Source organism: Myotis nattereri, assembly GCF_964212035.1.
Source record: "Myotis nattereri genome assembly, chromosome: 18".
NCBI classification, from domain to species: Eukaryota; Metazoa; Chordata; class Mammalia; order Chiroptera; family Vespertilionidae; genus Myotis; species Myotis nattereri.
This window is the reverse complement of record NC_138093.1, coordinates 2299351-2316906: the sequence shown is the minus strand read 5'-3', so window position 1 is coordinate 2316906 and position 17556 is coordinate 2299351. Positions and strand designations below refer to the sequence as shown.

General features: G+C 51.7%; 1 protein-coding gene across 3 annotated transcripts in view; it reads right to left on the bottom strand.

The window, feature by feature from the left end:
- Positions 1-48: 48 nt before the first annotated feature.
- PALMD (palmdelphin) overlaps positions 49-17556 on the bottom strand; it is a 37731-nt gene continuing 20223 nt past the window's right edge. The window contains exons 4-9 of one of the 3 annotated variants that reach the window (XM_081113164.1): positions 8249-8363; positions 8070-8103; positions 7836-7949; positions 5514-5922; positions 4846-5474; positions 49-430 (exon numbers count right to left, since the gene is read on the bottom strand). In XM_081113164.1, coding sequence (XP_080969290.1) covers positions 387-430; positions 4846-5474; positions 5514-5922; positions 7836-7949; positions 8070-8103; positions 8249-8363 — 1345 coding nt within the window. In that variant the 3' untranslated portion in view covers positions 49-386. Of the gene's footprint in view, positions 431-4845; positions 5923-7835; positions 7950-8069; positions 8104-8248; positions 8364-17556 lie in introns of all 3 variants that reach the window. The other 2 variants (XM_081113163.1, XM_081113165.1) reach the window with 2 other exon arrangements.

The following is a 17556-nucleotide window of genomic DNA, read 5'->3' as shown; positions in this document are numbered from 1 at the left end:
CTTTCATTTGTATTCGCAAAATTACAACATCAGTGAATCGAATAGAGTCAGGCTATTTTAAATAACTTTATTCTTAAATTTAATAAGCTCTTATTAGAAATGCTTTGGTATCAAGACAATAAAAATATTCTGGTTTTCACCCCCACTGAATCATGTCAAGTAACTGGAAAAGCTGGGTGTTCGTTCTCCCAGCTTTTTTGCAATATATATATATATATTTTTTACAAATAATGGCTACTGCTTACCCACATGGCTTAATATGGATATAATCGTAATTTTTTTTTTGGATCGAAAAGAACAAGAAAGAAACACAGTATCCAGGAGAGAAAGTGGCAAACATTTCGTAGTTTCTTCTCCAAAGTATGTTTATGTAGATGGTACACCTCTCAGATAACTTTTTTCCCCAGCTTTGCCATTCTTATCCTTAAAGCTGCAAATTAAAGAAGAAAAATAGTTATAAACAGAAATCTTAATTTTTACTCTAAATGACCATTTCATAGAATGCAGGAAAGTTTGAAACATACCTCAGATGATTTTGTCCAACAATGTGAGCATTGTTTTAGTAGCACAAAAAGATAGTAGAAATAATAAGCTATGATTAACTCAGGGTAGAAGCAGGGTCAGACTAGAAGGAGCCTGTTACTATAAAGATTAGGAAAATCAGTAGAGCAAGCAAGGCAAAGGTGGAGTCAATATAGGGTTAGCGCACAGCCTCACTGTTGGCTATCGATAAATTCCATCAAGGTCAATGACTGCGTTTTGTGCATATTCCTGAGCTAAGCACAACTAAAAAAAGGCATCGACTCAAAGTCTATTTCATGGTTACATTATCTTTTAATTCATCGAACTTGACTATACCAAGGGGCTCCATTCTTGCATAGAGAGTGACAAAAGCAAAATTTTTTATAATGAAAGCACGTGAACCAGTAATGAAAGTTGGAGTAATCATAACACGTCGAGTTAGAATCCATAAGACGCGTCTGATATTCTGGTACCACGCCCTCCAGAGTTAGGGCTCAGAGTACAGCTGCTCCACAACATTTTCCAAAAGTTGAGAAAGGCTGGCAAGGCACTGGTTATGACAGTCACGTGTGACAGAGCTAGTTAACTGATTGCAAAATGTTATTTAATGAAAAAAAAAAAATAGAAAAGGAAAGACATGCTCTCTCATTTCTCAGCCATCTATGATTAGTTGTCATTAACAAATGACATGAATGACGACACCTCTAAGAAGCTCTTGTTCACACATAGGATCCAACACTATAACAAAACCATGATCGTGTTTATTGTCACTTCACTCATGAAATGGTCGCATCTAAGTGAAACAAAAGTGTAGTATTTCCCCGGAAGCCTGAAGGGGAATGGTTATTTCTAGTGGGCGGGGTCAAGAACAGTCCCTTGAATTTGGGATCAGACCAGAGGGTGGTCTCTGTTGCTGGGAGAAGTCGGGAGGTGCCACCTGAGAACGTGTCCTCTCGCAGCAGGAGGGAGCTGGAGGCGGAACAAGCTTTGTCGTTTCTCCTCGTGGCTTTGTGGCCCTCTCTCTTGCCCATCCCCAAAGGGGAGCAGGGCCAGGTCCACGGGGAGGGTTCTGTCCAACAATGTGAGCATCGTTTTAGTGGCACAAAAGGGTAGTAGGAATAACAAGTGACTGTTAACCTGGGGCAGAAGCAGACTCAGGACTAGAAGAACCTTTTTCTGTAAAGGTTGGAAAAATGAGTAGAGCAAACACAGCGTACATGACATCCAGTGAAATTCTTAGAGGACATGTAGCTGTGTGAGGGCTCAGGAGTGGGGTGATTCAGTCCCGTTTCTCACTCTCCTATTCCTTAATGGGGAAAAGAATTCTCAAATTCTCAATCGTTAGAGTGTGCTAATTCCTTTCTCTGCTCCTGTGGCAATAGGTAGCGTGAGTGTCAAGTAGGTAGATGTGTGGGGCCAGGGCGCGTGGGCAGTGGGAAGGCCCTGAGGTGCCCAGCGAATCAAGCCGGGCTCTCAGCTCTCCTTTCTGCTCCTCTCTGCTCTCTGCCTCCCCTCCCCACAGCGATGCAGGCTCATGGCGTTGGCTGGTTGAACCTGGTGAGAGAGCTTGCCCCTCACTCTCAGGACCCCTTGGCTCCTAATGGTTGGCACAGGTTGGCCACATGGGCACCGGCAGCCTGTGAATCCCCTGGAGCTGAGGTTCCCCACCTCCTCATCCTGAAACGCCACTGACATATCTAAGGGGAGAACAGAGCCAGGAGAAGTCCAAGTCCAAGTTGGTGAGGATGCCAAAGAGAGCCAGCCGTCCAGCTGGTGGGGAGGTTGGTGACATCCGGTAGGGGCTTGCTGGGGCCCCTCGCTGGCGGGAGGTCTGGCACTGAGCTGTATCTTAGACCAGTGGTCGCCAGCCTTTCGGACCTCACGGATCACCCATGGTCCGCGGGCCACTGGGTGGCGACCGCTGTCTTAGACCACGACCCTGTTATGTGTACACCAGCAGACTGTGCCGACATGTTCTTGTCGTGTCGTACGCTGCTCAAAGTTTTGACTGAAAAATATTGCCTCTAGGACCTCCCGCCTCCACCTTTTCCCATCTCTCTTCCTGCTCCAGGCTCTTTTCCACGTTCACAATCGCTGTTCGCTCAGGCTCTCATGACAACATTTACACGAAGAGAAGAAAAATTCCTAACTATGATGCCTTTCAGAAATATCGATATGTAAACGGGGACCTATTCCATAAGCAAAGGGGTTGACTGAAGTGAATTCTCAAACACCAACCATGGCATGGTAGGGGGGTGGGTGGCGAAGTTCAACCGACTCGGTGCTTGTGAAGCAGAGGCTGGGTATTCTATGCCCACAGAGGCTCCCTGAGGGCATGCGTCGATGGGATGTGCTTATTGAAAAGACCCACTCACAGCAGAGCAGCTCTGCGAGCCATGCACCGAGTTAGAGAGCAGCGACATGTGGCCGAGTCCCGACGGGCGAGGGATTCGGAGCTCCTGTTTGTGAGATGCTCCGCCCGATGGCGCGGGCTTTGCATTGTTCCTCGGTCTGGAGGGCGCTTCCTGTTTTCCCGAGTTAGTTCAGTGCCAGGAGTGTCTGGAAGCATGAGTCACTTCCTGGCTTTTCCTTGAGGTCAGGGCGTGGACACGGTAGGGGAGAGGGTCGGGGCGTTCAGGAGGCGTTAACGTCCGAACTAAAAAGTGGGAGGTTTCGGGGTGGGTCATGTCACAGCTCCCGGCCATACACAGCGTGCTCCCCGATCCCAAGTCTGCCGTGTGGTTTTAAAAATGAATTCAAGATGCAAAGTTTGCTCAGCAGACAAAGCCCATTCTTGAAAAGGGAAAGGAATGTACTGATAGCAGGTCTCCATCATGGGGGACACACCATGCAACTCTTGGTGCTTGTGGAATCGAGTTCAGGGTTTAGGAAGATAATGGAGGTGTCCAGTCGCCAGGAGATTAGAAATGCTTCAGATGAGTAAGTGTGCAGCTGGTGAGCCTCATTGAACTACGCCACAGATGGGAAGAGACCCATTTCACTGTGTTATTGGCAAACCAAGGCTGGGTTTATCGGGTGCAGAGGAAGAAGAACGGTCCAGGCACTAGCAAACTCCTGTAGAATGGCCAGGCTCTGCTTGCTAGACTAGTTGGGACTCAATAATTATTGCTTTTTTTTTTTTTTAAATCCTCACCTGAGGTCATTTTTCCATAGATTTTTAGAGAGAGTGGAAGAGAGAGGGAGAGACAGAAACATCCATGTGAGAGAGACACATCAATTGGTTGCCTCCTGCATGTGCCCCGGCCAGGGCCCAAGCTGGGGAGAAGCCTGCAGCCAAGGTACGTGCCCTTGACCGGAATCAAACCCGGTCCGCAGGCCACCGCTCTATCTACTGAGCCAAACAGGCCGGGGCGATAGTTATTGCTTTTTAGTGAGAATTCTTCTATTGGAGACATTTGAAATGACTGTCCCCTTTCTATATGTCCCTTACAAGATGCCTGGGTATGTGGTCTACGTCTTTAGCAAGGCAAGTACGGCTTTCATCATTGATTTTGTCAGATTCTTGTTTAGTATTTGTAAATGGTGAGTAGAGAACCCTAGCCAAGTGCTACCAAGGAATCTAAACTTGAAGAGCTGTCGCTTTTGTAGAAAAAGAGTGTGGTTTTCCACTCGATGCTAAGAGAGATAGGCAGCCATAAAACTGTACAGGGAAGGAGAAGTGCAAAGATATAGAAAATGGTGAAAATAAATGAGCTGAGTTAGGGAAGGCTCTGCAAAATCAAATGTTGTAGATAATGTCCACTAGATAAAGTGATATTCTATTTCAAAATATAGAAAAATTAAGGAAGTAAAGTCAATAAAACTATGAAAAGTAGGAAGAAGGTATAGCAAAGTGATAAAATATCACACTAAAAATAAAATTTGTTTCTTGTTCTTTCTTGCAAAAATAAGGCCATTTGTTAGTGTATGCAGGAAGTTAAAATCACAGAGGCACACAAAAGTAGCTGGCATCGGCTTCTGGAGCGAAAAGATACGACATTAATGAGCTAACTTATTAGTGATCTAAATAGCTTCACACACAGGACCACACACCCTACAGAAGGCGCATTTCAAGTTATCAATGTCAGCCAATGCAATACCCAAATAAGGCGACGATTAAAAAAACCCCAACCCATTTCTTGTTATCTTTTGAATTGACTGACTCACGTTGGGTGACAGTGAAATCAGGGTTAATGATCAATCTTAGTGTGTGTTAGTCTGTGGGATGGTCCGAAAGGCGGAAAGCAAGAGGGTTTGTTAACGACCGAGGACCGGGCTGTCACATGACCACACAGCAGCGGCAAGCCCTGCCCCGCGTATTACCTGTGAGCGATGGGTCCTCCGTGCCGTCCCCGGCCGTCGGCGCTGCGTGTGGAGGCGGGTGGACGGGGCTGCCCAGGCGTTCCTCCTGCTCTCTCAGCGACATGGAGTGTCTGTGGGGAGAAGGGTGGCGTGCGTGCTCCGGGGGCTTGACCTCCGCTCTCTTCCTGGGGAGAGGTGTCGGCCTGGCCGGCTGGGGTGCCTGACCGTGCGCCCTGGGCTGGGGGGCAGGTTTCCCAGCTTCTCCCTCGCCCTCCTCCTCATCGATGACAACCAGCTCCGCGTGGATGACGCCATCATAGCCCGTCAGGACCCCGCTCTCCTCCACGTCGTCTTCTGCCTGCTGGTACCCCATGAAGATCATGGTCACGGGCTCCGCGCCATCCATGTCAGAAGGCAGGGAGTGCATGATGTTGTAGCGCACGTCTTCCTCAGCCCCCTGCCACGTGGGAGAAGGGCCCTGGCGCTCAGGCCTCCCAGCGAGCCCTCCTCTGGGGCCCGGCCCGGCCTTGGGGGAGGGCGCCTGCTGGTCCGGAGGCCCGTCTGTCCCATCGGCTCCTTCCCAAGCGGCCGGCAGCCTCTCTGCTGGTGGAATCACCCATCGGCGTGGGTGAGGGGTCGGCCGAGGGGGGCTGTCGGGATGCCAGCGGTCGCCCCTCTCCCCCGACAGCCCGTTGTCCACGTGGTGGACGGAGTGGTTCCTGTCGCCTCCCAGTCCGTTCGCTTGCCTCTGGCTCCTTTCCTGGAGGGGAGGCCTGGGGGCTGCTCTCTCCCTCTGCGGGGTGGCGGGCCTGCAGAAGGGGTTGGAGTACACGGGCTCGTGGTACTCGGTCGGGGACCGGGAGCTCCTCTCGGATGCCTGCCTCAGGAGGTCCTCCACCTCCACGGGCCCCAGGCTGTCCGTGCCGTTGAGCGCGGCTGGGTGGTCGGAGCTGACTTCGTACACCGACTTGCGCCCGTCGTCGTACACTTTCACCCCCTCGCCCGTGAAGTCCTCCGACGGCAGCGGGATGGAGGACAGGACCGTGCTCTCGCCCGTCTTCAGGTCTTTCTCCACCTTGATTTCCATGGCGTACAGCGCTGCGGAGACAAAGCCCATCTCCGATCAGTTCCCGCTTCCTCTCGTACACGAGCCTGCTTTCTCATGGCACACACACACACGCACACACGCACACACGCATGCACACACACATACACACACACGCACGTGCACGCACACACATACACACATACACATGCACACACACAAACACATACACACATGCACATACACGCACACACGCACATACACACACACACGCACACACACACATGAAGGTCCCTTCTGATGGTCTAGTTTGTGCATTTCTGATTTTATTCATCAACTACACAGTGACCAAGACTGTGGTGAGATGGGAGTTAGGTCAGGATGGGTGACATCAGCGGAACGTGGGAAGGCTTGGAGGAGAGAAGCAGGTGGCTTCAGATGGTCAGGCTTTTCACCGGGCACCCAAAGCTATGTTCTTTCTAAGGAACAAACCCAACGAGGTGGATTTACGCTCTTTGGCATGACTCACTGGGCGGACACAGACCTCGCGAGCTGGGAGAAGTGTTCCGCACTGCGTCCCGGAGGCAGAGGCCTCGCTCGGTCCCGCGTCGGGTTAAGCCCCCCCCCCCCGCCCCCGCTGCTCAGGGACCTCGCGGCCACGGGAGACCATAGAGGACTCCGTCCAGCTGGCCGTGAAGAGGGCGGGGGCTGGGGTCACAGGCCTCGCCTCTGGCCGGACGCTGCTTCTCATTTTCACTCCCATGTTCAAGTGGAGAAAGGGCTAAAAATAGAGCGGCCAGCGGTCCTGCAACCACGGACTGGAGCGAGCCTGCTGATGGGGGAGCTGGGGCCCCGCCAGGGCCCAGCGAGGTCCCGTGGCTGCCGTTTTAACTGTGTCAGGAAGCTAATAGGACGGTGGGCACCATGGCAGTGCCGTGAGGCTCCCCCTGGTGGTCCCCACCTTCCTTCTGAAGCCACTGCCTTCCTGTCCATCGTTCATCGCCCCCGGCTCCCGGCCTCGGCTCCCCGACGACAATGGCAGAGCCCTCATCCCCACCCCTCCCGTCTCTGCTTCACCCTTCTCTCCAGCACCCTCACTCCCTGATGTGGGAGAGTTTATTATTTACCTAATGTCTGTCTGTTTTCTCCCTTAGAATGTCAGCTCCATGAGGGTAGCGGCTCTTGCTGTTATATTTATTTATTTTTAAATATGTCTTTATTGATTTCAGAGAGGAAGGGAGAGGGGGAGAGGGATAGAAGCATCGATGATGAAAGAGAATCATTGCTCGGCTGCCCCCTGCACGCCCTCTGCATGTGCCCTGACCGGGAACGGAACCATGACCTCCTGGTTCATAGGTCAACGGCCAACCACTGAGCCACCGAGGCCGGGCTCTTGCTGTGCTCCTCGCGCGAGGATGGAGCTGGGCATGCAGGGCACAGTCACTAAACAGTTGCTGAATGAATGAGCGAAGGGCTGGTACCTGCCCTTTCTGGTCTAAAATGCAAAGCTTCCCCCTATAGAACTTCGTTTGCCCAGCAGCTTTGAAGCATTGTTTTATGGAAGCCACGCGCCCCCTCCACGCCCCCCATGGGGGTAAACTACGCCTGGCCTGCCCAAGGGGAGTGTTTCTATTTTGATGGAGGATCTTAGTCACTCAAGAGTGTGTCTATGGGGTGGGATCTGGTGGGAGAGACGCTTTCAAGTAGAGCAGCTTTGCTTTCAAGAGGTGCTTGTTCCCGTCGGCCTTGCTCTCCTCCCTCCTTACATCGTTGCTAGGGAATAGAGCGCCTGGGCTGAACACCCGGCCGGTTACCCCTACCTGTGCAGGTGACCCCAGACCTCATGGGAGTCTGTGAAACAGACCATTGAATAAGCTGGGCGCGTAGATGGCAGAGCAAGTGGCTAACGTGACCTTGCAAAGCTCTGAAGGCGCGAGCTGCCTCTGGAGGCAGATCTCTCGTGTACCTTTTCTATTTTGCTCATCGTCTTCTAGTCCATCATTTCTTTCCTTCCTTAACCGGGAAGGGACGTAGGATTTTGGAAGGTCGGGGATATTAGCATAGATGTCTTCAATCGACTCTGCAAAATTAATATCAATTCAAAATACAGCTGGAGGATATGGACGGTCATGGAAACATGTCAGTGGGCTTGTCAAAACACATCTGAATGAGACATAGATGAGAATGCTCAGAAACGTACCTCCCGGCGTTCCTTCCTTTTCCACCGTCACAGACTATAAGAGAGAAAAAAAAGAATTCTTTAAGGGTAATACAGTTGACAAGATCGCTTCTGAGTGTGGGTATGCGCTGAAGAATGGTACGCTCTCGTGGACCCCCTTGGAGGGGAAATCTGGTTTTGGGCTTCATCCAGGCGCTCACCCTTATTATGTCTTCCGTGGTCCTCTCCACGGATTTCAGTTTCTTTAAAATCGCCTCCTCGTGAGTCGAGATCTGCAGCTCCGCCCTTTCCAGGTCTTGGATCTCTTTTTCAAGCCTGACAACAAAAGAGAGAGACGTTTATTGCTGCGGCAGGACAAATGCGTCGCTCTCAAGTGTATCCCCCCGCCCCGTACCCCCTCTCCTGGGGCGATGGCATACAAGTATCCAGGTACCATCTGAGAACACAGCTCCCACCACACAGCACCTTGGGCCCGTGGGAGGCACCCGACACCCGGCTTTGGTTGAACAGTGCTCAGTGCCAGGTTACCATGTGTTCTGGGCAAAAGGAACTCTTGGGTGAAGTGGTTGGCCCTTGCCCCAGGGTCTTCATTGCAATGACTAAGGTTACTTCCCAGCGAAACCGAGGAATTTCTTGGACAAAGACTCTTAAGTTTAAAGTTGAACAGAAGGAACAGTGCATGTGCCATTCGCTGATGTTTCGTACCCACATCTCCACATAAATGATTTGGAAAAAATCATAGCAATTTTTTTTCTAGCCAGTCAACACTTTAGAACATTATAATTATTAAGCTCAGTTCAAGAATCGTAGCTATTTAACAGGGAAGGACCCTTTGTATCCCAACCCTGGGCACGATCCTTGGTTCTGATTTCAGTTTCCTGAGAGCTGTGTTGTGTAGTGAAGAAGGCAAACACACACATACACACACACACGTGCATAAAAATTCACGCACTTGTTTGGGAGGGGCAGGGTCCTTCAGCCTGGCCTGCACCCTCTGGCAGCCCGGGAGCCCTCAGGGGATGTCCACCTGCCAGCTTAGGTCCGCTCCCCGGGGGATTGGGCCTAAGCTGCAGTCAGACATCCTTACGCTGTGGAGGAGGCAGGAGAGGCTCCCGCTACTGTGGCTGTGCTTGCAGCCGAGTGGAGCTCCCCCTTTGGGAGTGCACTGACCACCAGGGGGCAGCTCCTGCATTGAGCATCTGCCCCTTGGTGGTAAGTGCGCATCACAGTAACCGGTCATTCCTGGTCGTTCCACCGTTAGGATCAATTTGCATATTACCCTTTATTATATAGGATATTTGCATGTATATGTACACACATAGGTATCTATATACATCCTTATAATTATTCAAAGTATGTGTATACATGCATATGCACACATACATATTCATATGTGTGTATATATTTAAAAGATTTTAGTTTTAGATATATGTATACCCTGTATATGCAGGGTACACACACTTTAACAGCTGATAGATCAATTCTGAAAGTGAGATGTATTTTAATAAGCACTGCCTTTGGAATTATTCAGAGCGTGTGTAGACATTTTGGGGGGACACCCTCCCTACTGAAAGCTAAAATTGTTTGTACCTGGGGCCTTTTGGGGGAGGTCGCTGGGCGACGGCTCCCTAACCTTCACTGCTTCTCTCTCTGCGATGGGTTAGAGTTTCCGTAATTGCCGCATCCCCTCCTTAGGAGGTATCACCTTCCCGGGTGGAGCTGCGGCGGGGGGAGTGCTGACTCAGGCTGCGAGAACCAGGCGGTGGGGACAGAGAACTGGCCTCCTGGTGCCTCCCGGGCTGTGAGGCAGGGCCGATGGACGCGTGAGCCCCTCCCAGCTCCTGAGAGGCGGTGGGCAGGGGCAGTTGCCAGTTTAGATAACAGAGGATCTGAGAGAGGGCTTGGGATGCTGTCCATGCCTGCAGTCCACCTTCTCCATGGCCACTGGCTGGGGAAGGAGGGTTATTTTCGAGAGTCCCCTGGGGAGGGCAGGCAGCTTTCATTTCGTGCCGTGGCCTGGTAACAGCTTCCCTTACTCATCACGAGACAGCGTCCCCAGTCCCATTACAGCTGCAGTTTTTTATCTTCGAGAAAGGACAGAACATAACGCTGGATGCGCCAAGAAGGGGTCATTTCGGAAGGTGGTTTTTCTGCTGCTCAGGGTCCATTTCTCTCTCCCCATTGCCGGTGGAGTTAAGCAAGGGCTAACACAACCGACAGGCTGCCATGAGGGCCGGACAGACTGCAGCTCAGGAGAAAACAAACTCAGCAGCTCGTGTCCTATGTCACAGCACCTCCTGTCAGCCCCTAGAACCACGTGTCACATGTATGAGCGTCACCTGTGCCAGGCCGGCTTGGTCCTCCCCACCAGCCCGGAGCCCTGCGATGGTTCCATCGCACAGATGAGCAAGCTGAGCCCTCGGAAGGTCCCTGGCCGGGAGGCCCGGCCCGAGCAGGACGGGATTGGGAAGCAAGTCCCTCCCTACACCCCTCCCTTCGGAGCCTGAGCTCCTAACTCCTGTCTCATCAGCCTCTGTGGGAGCAAGACCTGTAAGACGGGTTTTAGGCAGAGGCCTTCTCCTCGCTCAGCGGTGGGACAGGGTTTCCGACTTTTCACGCTAATGAAGAGAGAGAAGATGGAAATGCTGGTGGGGCCCAGCCACATGTGGAAGCAGCCTTTCTGTCCGGCCCTTCCTTAGGGTTTGCCGGGGTAGCCGTTCTCCGCTGGGTGGACCGTCCGTCTGCCCAGGAGTCAGGCCTGGCTTCGCCGTTTCCCTCTGGCTGCCGAGCCTGGTCCTGGGAGGCGCTGGTGGCGAGGCCCCTGCCGAGGAGTTTCTCTGCTTCAACACGACGCTGTCCAAAGTGATGGAGGCTTAGGAGGGACACGGGCAGCGGCTGATGCGGTGCGAGTGGAACAGAGCACACACCCGGAGCTGGACAAACGGAGCCGGAGTCCGGGACTCACAGGCTCTCAGGCAGGTGGCCTCCAGCAGGTGTTGAGTTCAGCTCCGAGTGCTGAGCAGTGTGACCCCTGATCCTGGACCCTGCCTCTGGACCAGGGAGCCGCGTTCCTTTCTCCCCCACGGGATCCGGGAGACTGGGAAGCCGCTGGTGGTTTGCCTCTATTTTGTGATTTTGTGTGTGAAGGTTCGCTCCCCCCCCCCCCCCCGCCCCCAGCTCTGGCCACGGACAGACAGGGAGCCCGCGCAAAGCTGGCACCCGTTGGAGTTACTGAACCGCTCAAGCTTCAGCTCCCTCGTTTGGGGTCATCGTTTCCCAGAGGGCTTTCTGGAGGAGGTAGATGAGGTCCTGTTTGCAAGCCTCGGGCACAGGGTGTGACCTAAAAGGTGTTCCTCAGTAATGACTCGCTGTCCCTTCTCCTCCACGTCTGCTGGGGGGAGGGCCGGCTCTGACAGCTCCAGGGAAAGAGAAAACCTACCAGGTCCATCTGGAGATTCAATCTTCAATTAAAAATTTAAAAAATCAATCAATCAATCAATTTGAGAGAGAGAGAGAGCGAGAGAGAGAGAGAGAGATCAATTTGTTGTTGTAGCCTGGTTGGTGTGGCTCAGTGCTTGAGTGTGATCTATGAACCAGGAGGTCACGGTTCGATTCCTGGTCAGGGCACAGGCCCGGGTTTCGGGCTCAATTCCCAGTAGGGGGCGTGCAGGAGGCAGCAGATCCATGATTTTCTCTCATCATTAATATTTCTGTCTCTCTCTTCCTCTCTGAAATCAACAAAAAAATATTTTTAAAAAGTTGTTTTTCCACTTGTTGATGCATTCATTGGTTGATTCTTTTGTATGCTCTGACTGGGGATCTGACCTGAAACCTTGACGTATGGGGGCGGTGCTCTTATGATCTTCAATTTTAATATTGATGCTTTTGGAACAAAGGGGTGCTAATATAGCTTCAGGGACACCCTGTCCTTGAAAATCCTGCTCTCGACAGAAAACCAAAATGCGCTCCAACATTGCCAGGATTGTTGTAATAGTTATGGGATGGTGCTTGATTAATAAATGCGATCCGTGTGATAAATGAAGGAACGGGCTAGCGACTAGTCTGTTTGGCCACCTGCTAATACCCCACCCCCATTGCTCCTGTTCTCTCAGTAAGGGTTTCACGTGTCTCTTTGGCTACCTGGCAATAGACTGCATTTCCCAGCCCCCTTTGCATTAAATGGTGCCATGTGACTAAATTCTGGCCAATAGGACAGTAGTAGAAGCGACCTCTGCCATTTTCAGGTCATATCCTTAAAATAGAGGTGTTTGTCCTCCGTTTATCTTCCCTTTCCAGGCTGGAATGCGGAGGTGGCAGTGGAGAGCTGACGGTGGCCACGCAACCAAGGGACCACTTGGGGGGTGGGGTGGGGGAGCAGAGTAACAACAGGCAGATCAGGTGACTCGCCTCCTGCCCGCGTCCCCTGGAATGACTCCCAGCCAGACAGAGGCGAACCTCCCTCGCCTTGTTCAGGCCGCTGCTATTCTGGAGTCTCGTCAAACATCGCAACCCCATTTCCCCATAACCTTATGGGGAGGAACCTCAGTGACCGATTTCATGAGCTTTCCCATCATACCACCGCCCCCCCCCCCGCGCCCCCCTTCCCCCCCCTCCTCGGCCCCATTGGTTTGCAGATTGCTCAGGCAGGTCTTGCATTTTGGGGTAGTTAGCCAGTAAAAATGGAAAAAAGATAATTCAGTCTTTGCTCTGGTGGGTAAAGAATTTACATATTTCTGAATGACCCGTCAAATCCGAGATGCTTTGTATTGTCATGAGCTAGTTAATATGGATGCCTCCGGTCCGTCGGGGGGCGGGGGGTGGGGGGGAGGGGGGTGCTGGGGAGAAGGAGGGGAGAAGCTGTAATGGTACAGCCCTGGCCTCGCCGATGCCCTTCAGTGCACAGAGCGGACGCTTGGGCCAGGCAACCCTGACCGAAGGGGGTTGGTCACCTGTGATGGGCGGTGGATGATTCCTAATGGGTCGGCGGTAAAGATATTTTATCTTTAGAGATCGTTTGGCCAAGGCTAATGTCAAGCCACACCTTCTCCATAAAATTGAGAGTGTAGGCTAGTCGAACGTGGGCTGCTTTGTTGTATTCTTTTAAAGACGGGTCCGATACATTTCATCAAAAATTTAACAAACGTTTCATAAGCACTTACGACGTGGCAGGCACACGTCCTCACCAGCTGAAACGAAAGTCTATCGGAAAAGACAAGGCACTTCTCTGCACGGAGGGAGGGCGGGAGTCGCGTACGGCCAGGCCTTGCGCGGCTGTGGACAGTGACAATAAGGAAGCGCGGACTCACCGGAGCAGTCACACGCCCCGGGGAGCGCGCCAGGGGACTGAAGGGCATTTGGCAAAGGGCAAGCGCGAGTCTGCCTCGAGCCAGATCTCCTGCGTTTAATCCTGAACCTTTAAGAGCAGAACAGCAGTCGCACACAGCCAGCGGCTTCAGATAACCCTCGATGACATTGAAACAAGTGTGCGTCGGCCCTGAGCACTGGGGACAGAGCAGAGGCCTGGAAAAGCTGAGTAATTCCTAGTGACGCTCGAGGAACGCGGGGAATCTCATCACCAGCTAGAATGCCGTAAACGTTAGTCATTATCTGATGGGCAGGGGACACCACCATGGTCTGAGGCTGCCAGGTAGGCAGGCGATGTCACGAGAGAATCATTTAGGGGGCAAGCAAAGCCTCTCCGTCAGAACAGGATTTTGTACAGGAAGGGTTTCCTCGGCTGTCAGAATGCAGGAACCCAACTGGTTGGCAGGGGGCCGGGCACTTCCCTGTGCTGGCTACACAGGCAGCTTCACGTGGGTGCCCGTGAACGCGCACCCTGCAGGTGGGCGTGGAGGACGGGTGGTTGGGGGCCTCTCAAATGCATTGGCAGGCAGAAGCTGTGTGTGTGTGTGTGTGTGTGTGTGTGTGTTTTAAATATATTTTTATTGATCTCAGAGAGGAAGAGGGAAAGAGAGAAAAACATCAATGATTAGAGAGGATCATGGATCGGCTCCTCCTGCACACCCCCTACTGGGGATCCAGCCTGCAAGCAGGCATCTGCCCTGACCGGGAATCGAACCGTGACCTCCTGGTTCATAGGTCGATGCTCAACCACTGAGCCACGCCGGCCGAGCGATAACGCTGTTCTTCAGGCTCAACTACTGAGCCACACCGGCTGGGCTGGGTGTGCGATTTTTTATTAGGTCCTGCTGGGAACCACGTACTACGTGCCGGCATTTAATAAGACCTAAATACGTGTAATCATAGTTCACGTTGCCCTCTGCGTAGGGGACTGGAGATTCCCAAGTGGCCTTCAACGATGGTGCCCAGGGCGTGGCCAGCTAACCACAGATGTTCCTCTCCTTCAGTTTGGAAAGCCTTTTTCTTTCCTTGTTTTTAAGTGGCAGGGAAGAATATTTTTAGTGAATAAACTACTTGTAATCGCACAATGAAACGACACAACCCATTCAATGACGCCTGTAGCCACGGACTCTCTGTTGGACACAATCGCCGGCTTTGTCCTGGTCACCCCTCACATTTTTCTCTCCGGGTAACAGAGCCGCCACTGTCTTCTTGCTCCCCGGCCACTGCATTTCGCTTCGCCCAGTGTTCACTGTGCTCACTGCACGCCCAGAGCAGGACCCCATTCTCTGAAGACCATGTGCTAGCTTCATGCAGCACAGATACCCACAAGGGCCCGCTAGTCGTGGGTGGTCTAAAGGGACGGAGCGACATCTGCCTCTGGTGGACGAGATGCACTGCAAGGCTGTGAGGCCGTCGTCTGGGGTGGGGGGGGGGTATGGAGCTCTCCGGGGAATGAGTGAGCCTGCGCCCCCGGCACACACACCTTCCTCCCTCACCATGAGTCTCTGTCCTTGCACTTCTTTTTTATGTTGTTATTCCTCACCTGAGGATATTTTTTCGTTGATTTTTAGAGAGAGTGGAAGGGAGGGGGAGAGATAGAGATAAACATCGATGTGAGAGAGACACATAGATTGGTTGCCTCCTACACGCACCCCGACCAAGGCCTGTATTTGAGGTACGTGCCCTTGACCGGGAATTGAACCTGGGACCCTTCAGTCTGCAGGCCGATGCTCTATCCACTGAGCCAAGCCAACCAGGGCTGCCTTTCTTTCTTTGTGACCAGGACCTGGGGGATGGGTCACTGAAACCAATACCCCCTCCCCCTTCCTTCCTTCCTTAGTCACATCCAGAGCCCAAGGTCTGTGTCCCCTCGGTGGGTGGTCTCATATTTATGTTTCAAGTTCCTTACACTGTTTTGAATGCAAAAGCACTTTGAAAAGTTAAAGGATATAAAAAGAGGTGTTTTGAGAAGCTTAGAATTTCAAGACTTTTCTTTTTAGTTCATTAATGTTCAAGTCATTGTCTAGTCTTTACCTGGTCCCTCACATCGATATTTTCTAAGTCCATCCATCCATCCATCCATCCATCCATCCATCCATCCATTTATCCATCCATCCATCCATGCATCCACCCATCCATCCATCTGTCCATCCTTCTGTCTCTTCATCATCCATTTTTTTCATCCATTCATTTATTAAGCTGTGCAGTCACATGCTCATGCTATGTGCTAGGCATGTATTAGGCATTTTTGGGGGGTGGTGGTGAATAGATTTCTTCCTTTTTTCCTGGAAAATGAATTTACTTAGCTCCTTTTGTTGAACTTAAAAAGCTCCTAAATTAAAAATGATCAGAATATCTGAGAAATTAAAAACAACAACAGATGAACTGCTGCAAATCTGGTAAACCAATGAGTTAAACACGGAGAGCGAGAAGCATGCTGGGAATGGTTTGACTCCTGTAATTGCCGCGATTAATTTCTTGAGTGTTTCTAGGCAACGGGGAATTTAAGAAGAAACAAATGGTGGGTGTTTTGTGTTCTCCCTTTTGGCCCTTTCCCCCGTTTCTCTCCCCTCTCATGTGATCGCAGGGGAGCGGCTTGTCTTCGTCGCTGCAATGTGATGCGGGACGTGGCTGGCTGGCTGTGAGGAGACGTTCCTCTCATTAAGGCACACACTGTCCTGTGCAGGTCGATGGGAGCCTTAGGTAGCGGTTCACCGTGGACCGGAACGAGAATGACTTAAATTTGGCTAAACCATAACCAGCAACAAAATCCGTTCACCTTTCTATTTCTACATCATGGAGTTCCTTGTTGAAATTGAAGCTGGCCTGGCTGGCATGGCTCAGTGGTTGAGCGTCAACCTATGAACCAGGAGGTCAGGGTTTGATTCCAGATCAGGGCATATACCTGGGTTGTGGGCTCGGTCCCCAATCCGAGGCATGTAGGAGGCAGGGGATCAATGAGTCTCTCTCATCATTGACGTTTCTCTCTCTCTCCCTCTCCCTTCCTCTCTGAAATCAATAAAAACTTATATATATATATACATTTAAATTGAGCTACCAGCTGTTAAAGTGTGTATACATTTTTGGGGGACACCCTGTCTAAAGTGGCTATAAAATACATTCTCCTCCTCCTCCTCTTCTCTCTTTCTCCCATGCTGTCTCTATTTTGTGATAACACTGATAATCCTATCGTATATTTGACCTTTCCGATTTTTCCCCACACCCTTTACCTCATTTCAAACCCAGGCGATTGAAAGCGTGGTTAGATCAGAAGCTGCCGGCTGCACTGAGCAGGTGTGATGGGCAGGGTTGGGCCTGGGGAGGGAGGTCACTGCCTGTGCCCAAATCATCGGGGAAGTAGATGAGAGACACTGTTGTGAGGTCTCCCCGCAGCGCCTTCTCCTCCCAGCTGGGTGTGGCCAGGGAGGCCTGGGCGGTGTGAGGGGGACAGCGGGAGCACATCTGTAGAGCTGTCCCGTCCTCAGGGGCGGGCGGGGGTTGGGGCTGCGAAGGCCTGTTGTTTGGTCACCTGCCATGGGCCAGGAAGGTGCTTCTAGCTTCGCATCGGAGTTTGTAAGCTGCCAATCACGCTAAAGCAGCGGTTCTCAACCTTCCTAACGCCGCGACCCTTTCATACAGCTCCTCATGTGGTGGTGACCCCCAACCATAAAGTTATTTTCGTTGCTACTTCATCACTGTAATGCTGCTACTGTTATGAATCATCATGTAAATATCTGATATGCAGGATGGATTTTCATTGTTACACATTGAACATGATTAAAGCATCGTGATGAATCACAAAAACAATATGTCATTATATATGTGTTTTCCGATGGTCTTAGGCGACCTCTGTGAAAGGGTCGTTCGGCCCCCAAAGGGGTCGCGACCCACAGGTTGCGAAGCGCTGCTCTAAAGGCTATCAGTGCTACTATCTTGTGCATGAGCACGTTGGCGGAGCCACCGATCTGCACTTGACGAATCCCTCTTGCGTTGCTAGGCGCAGGGGACATCTACAGCACCGTCGCCATGGTTCCCCTCGGTGTGTTTCCCTAGCTTCTATGAGAAATTTCAAACGGAAGATCCGACGTTGTCCCCAAACGTGAGAACGGCTCTTCCCCCTGCAGCGTGGGGGCTAAATCAGAGC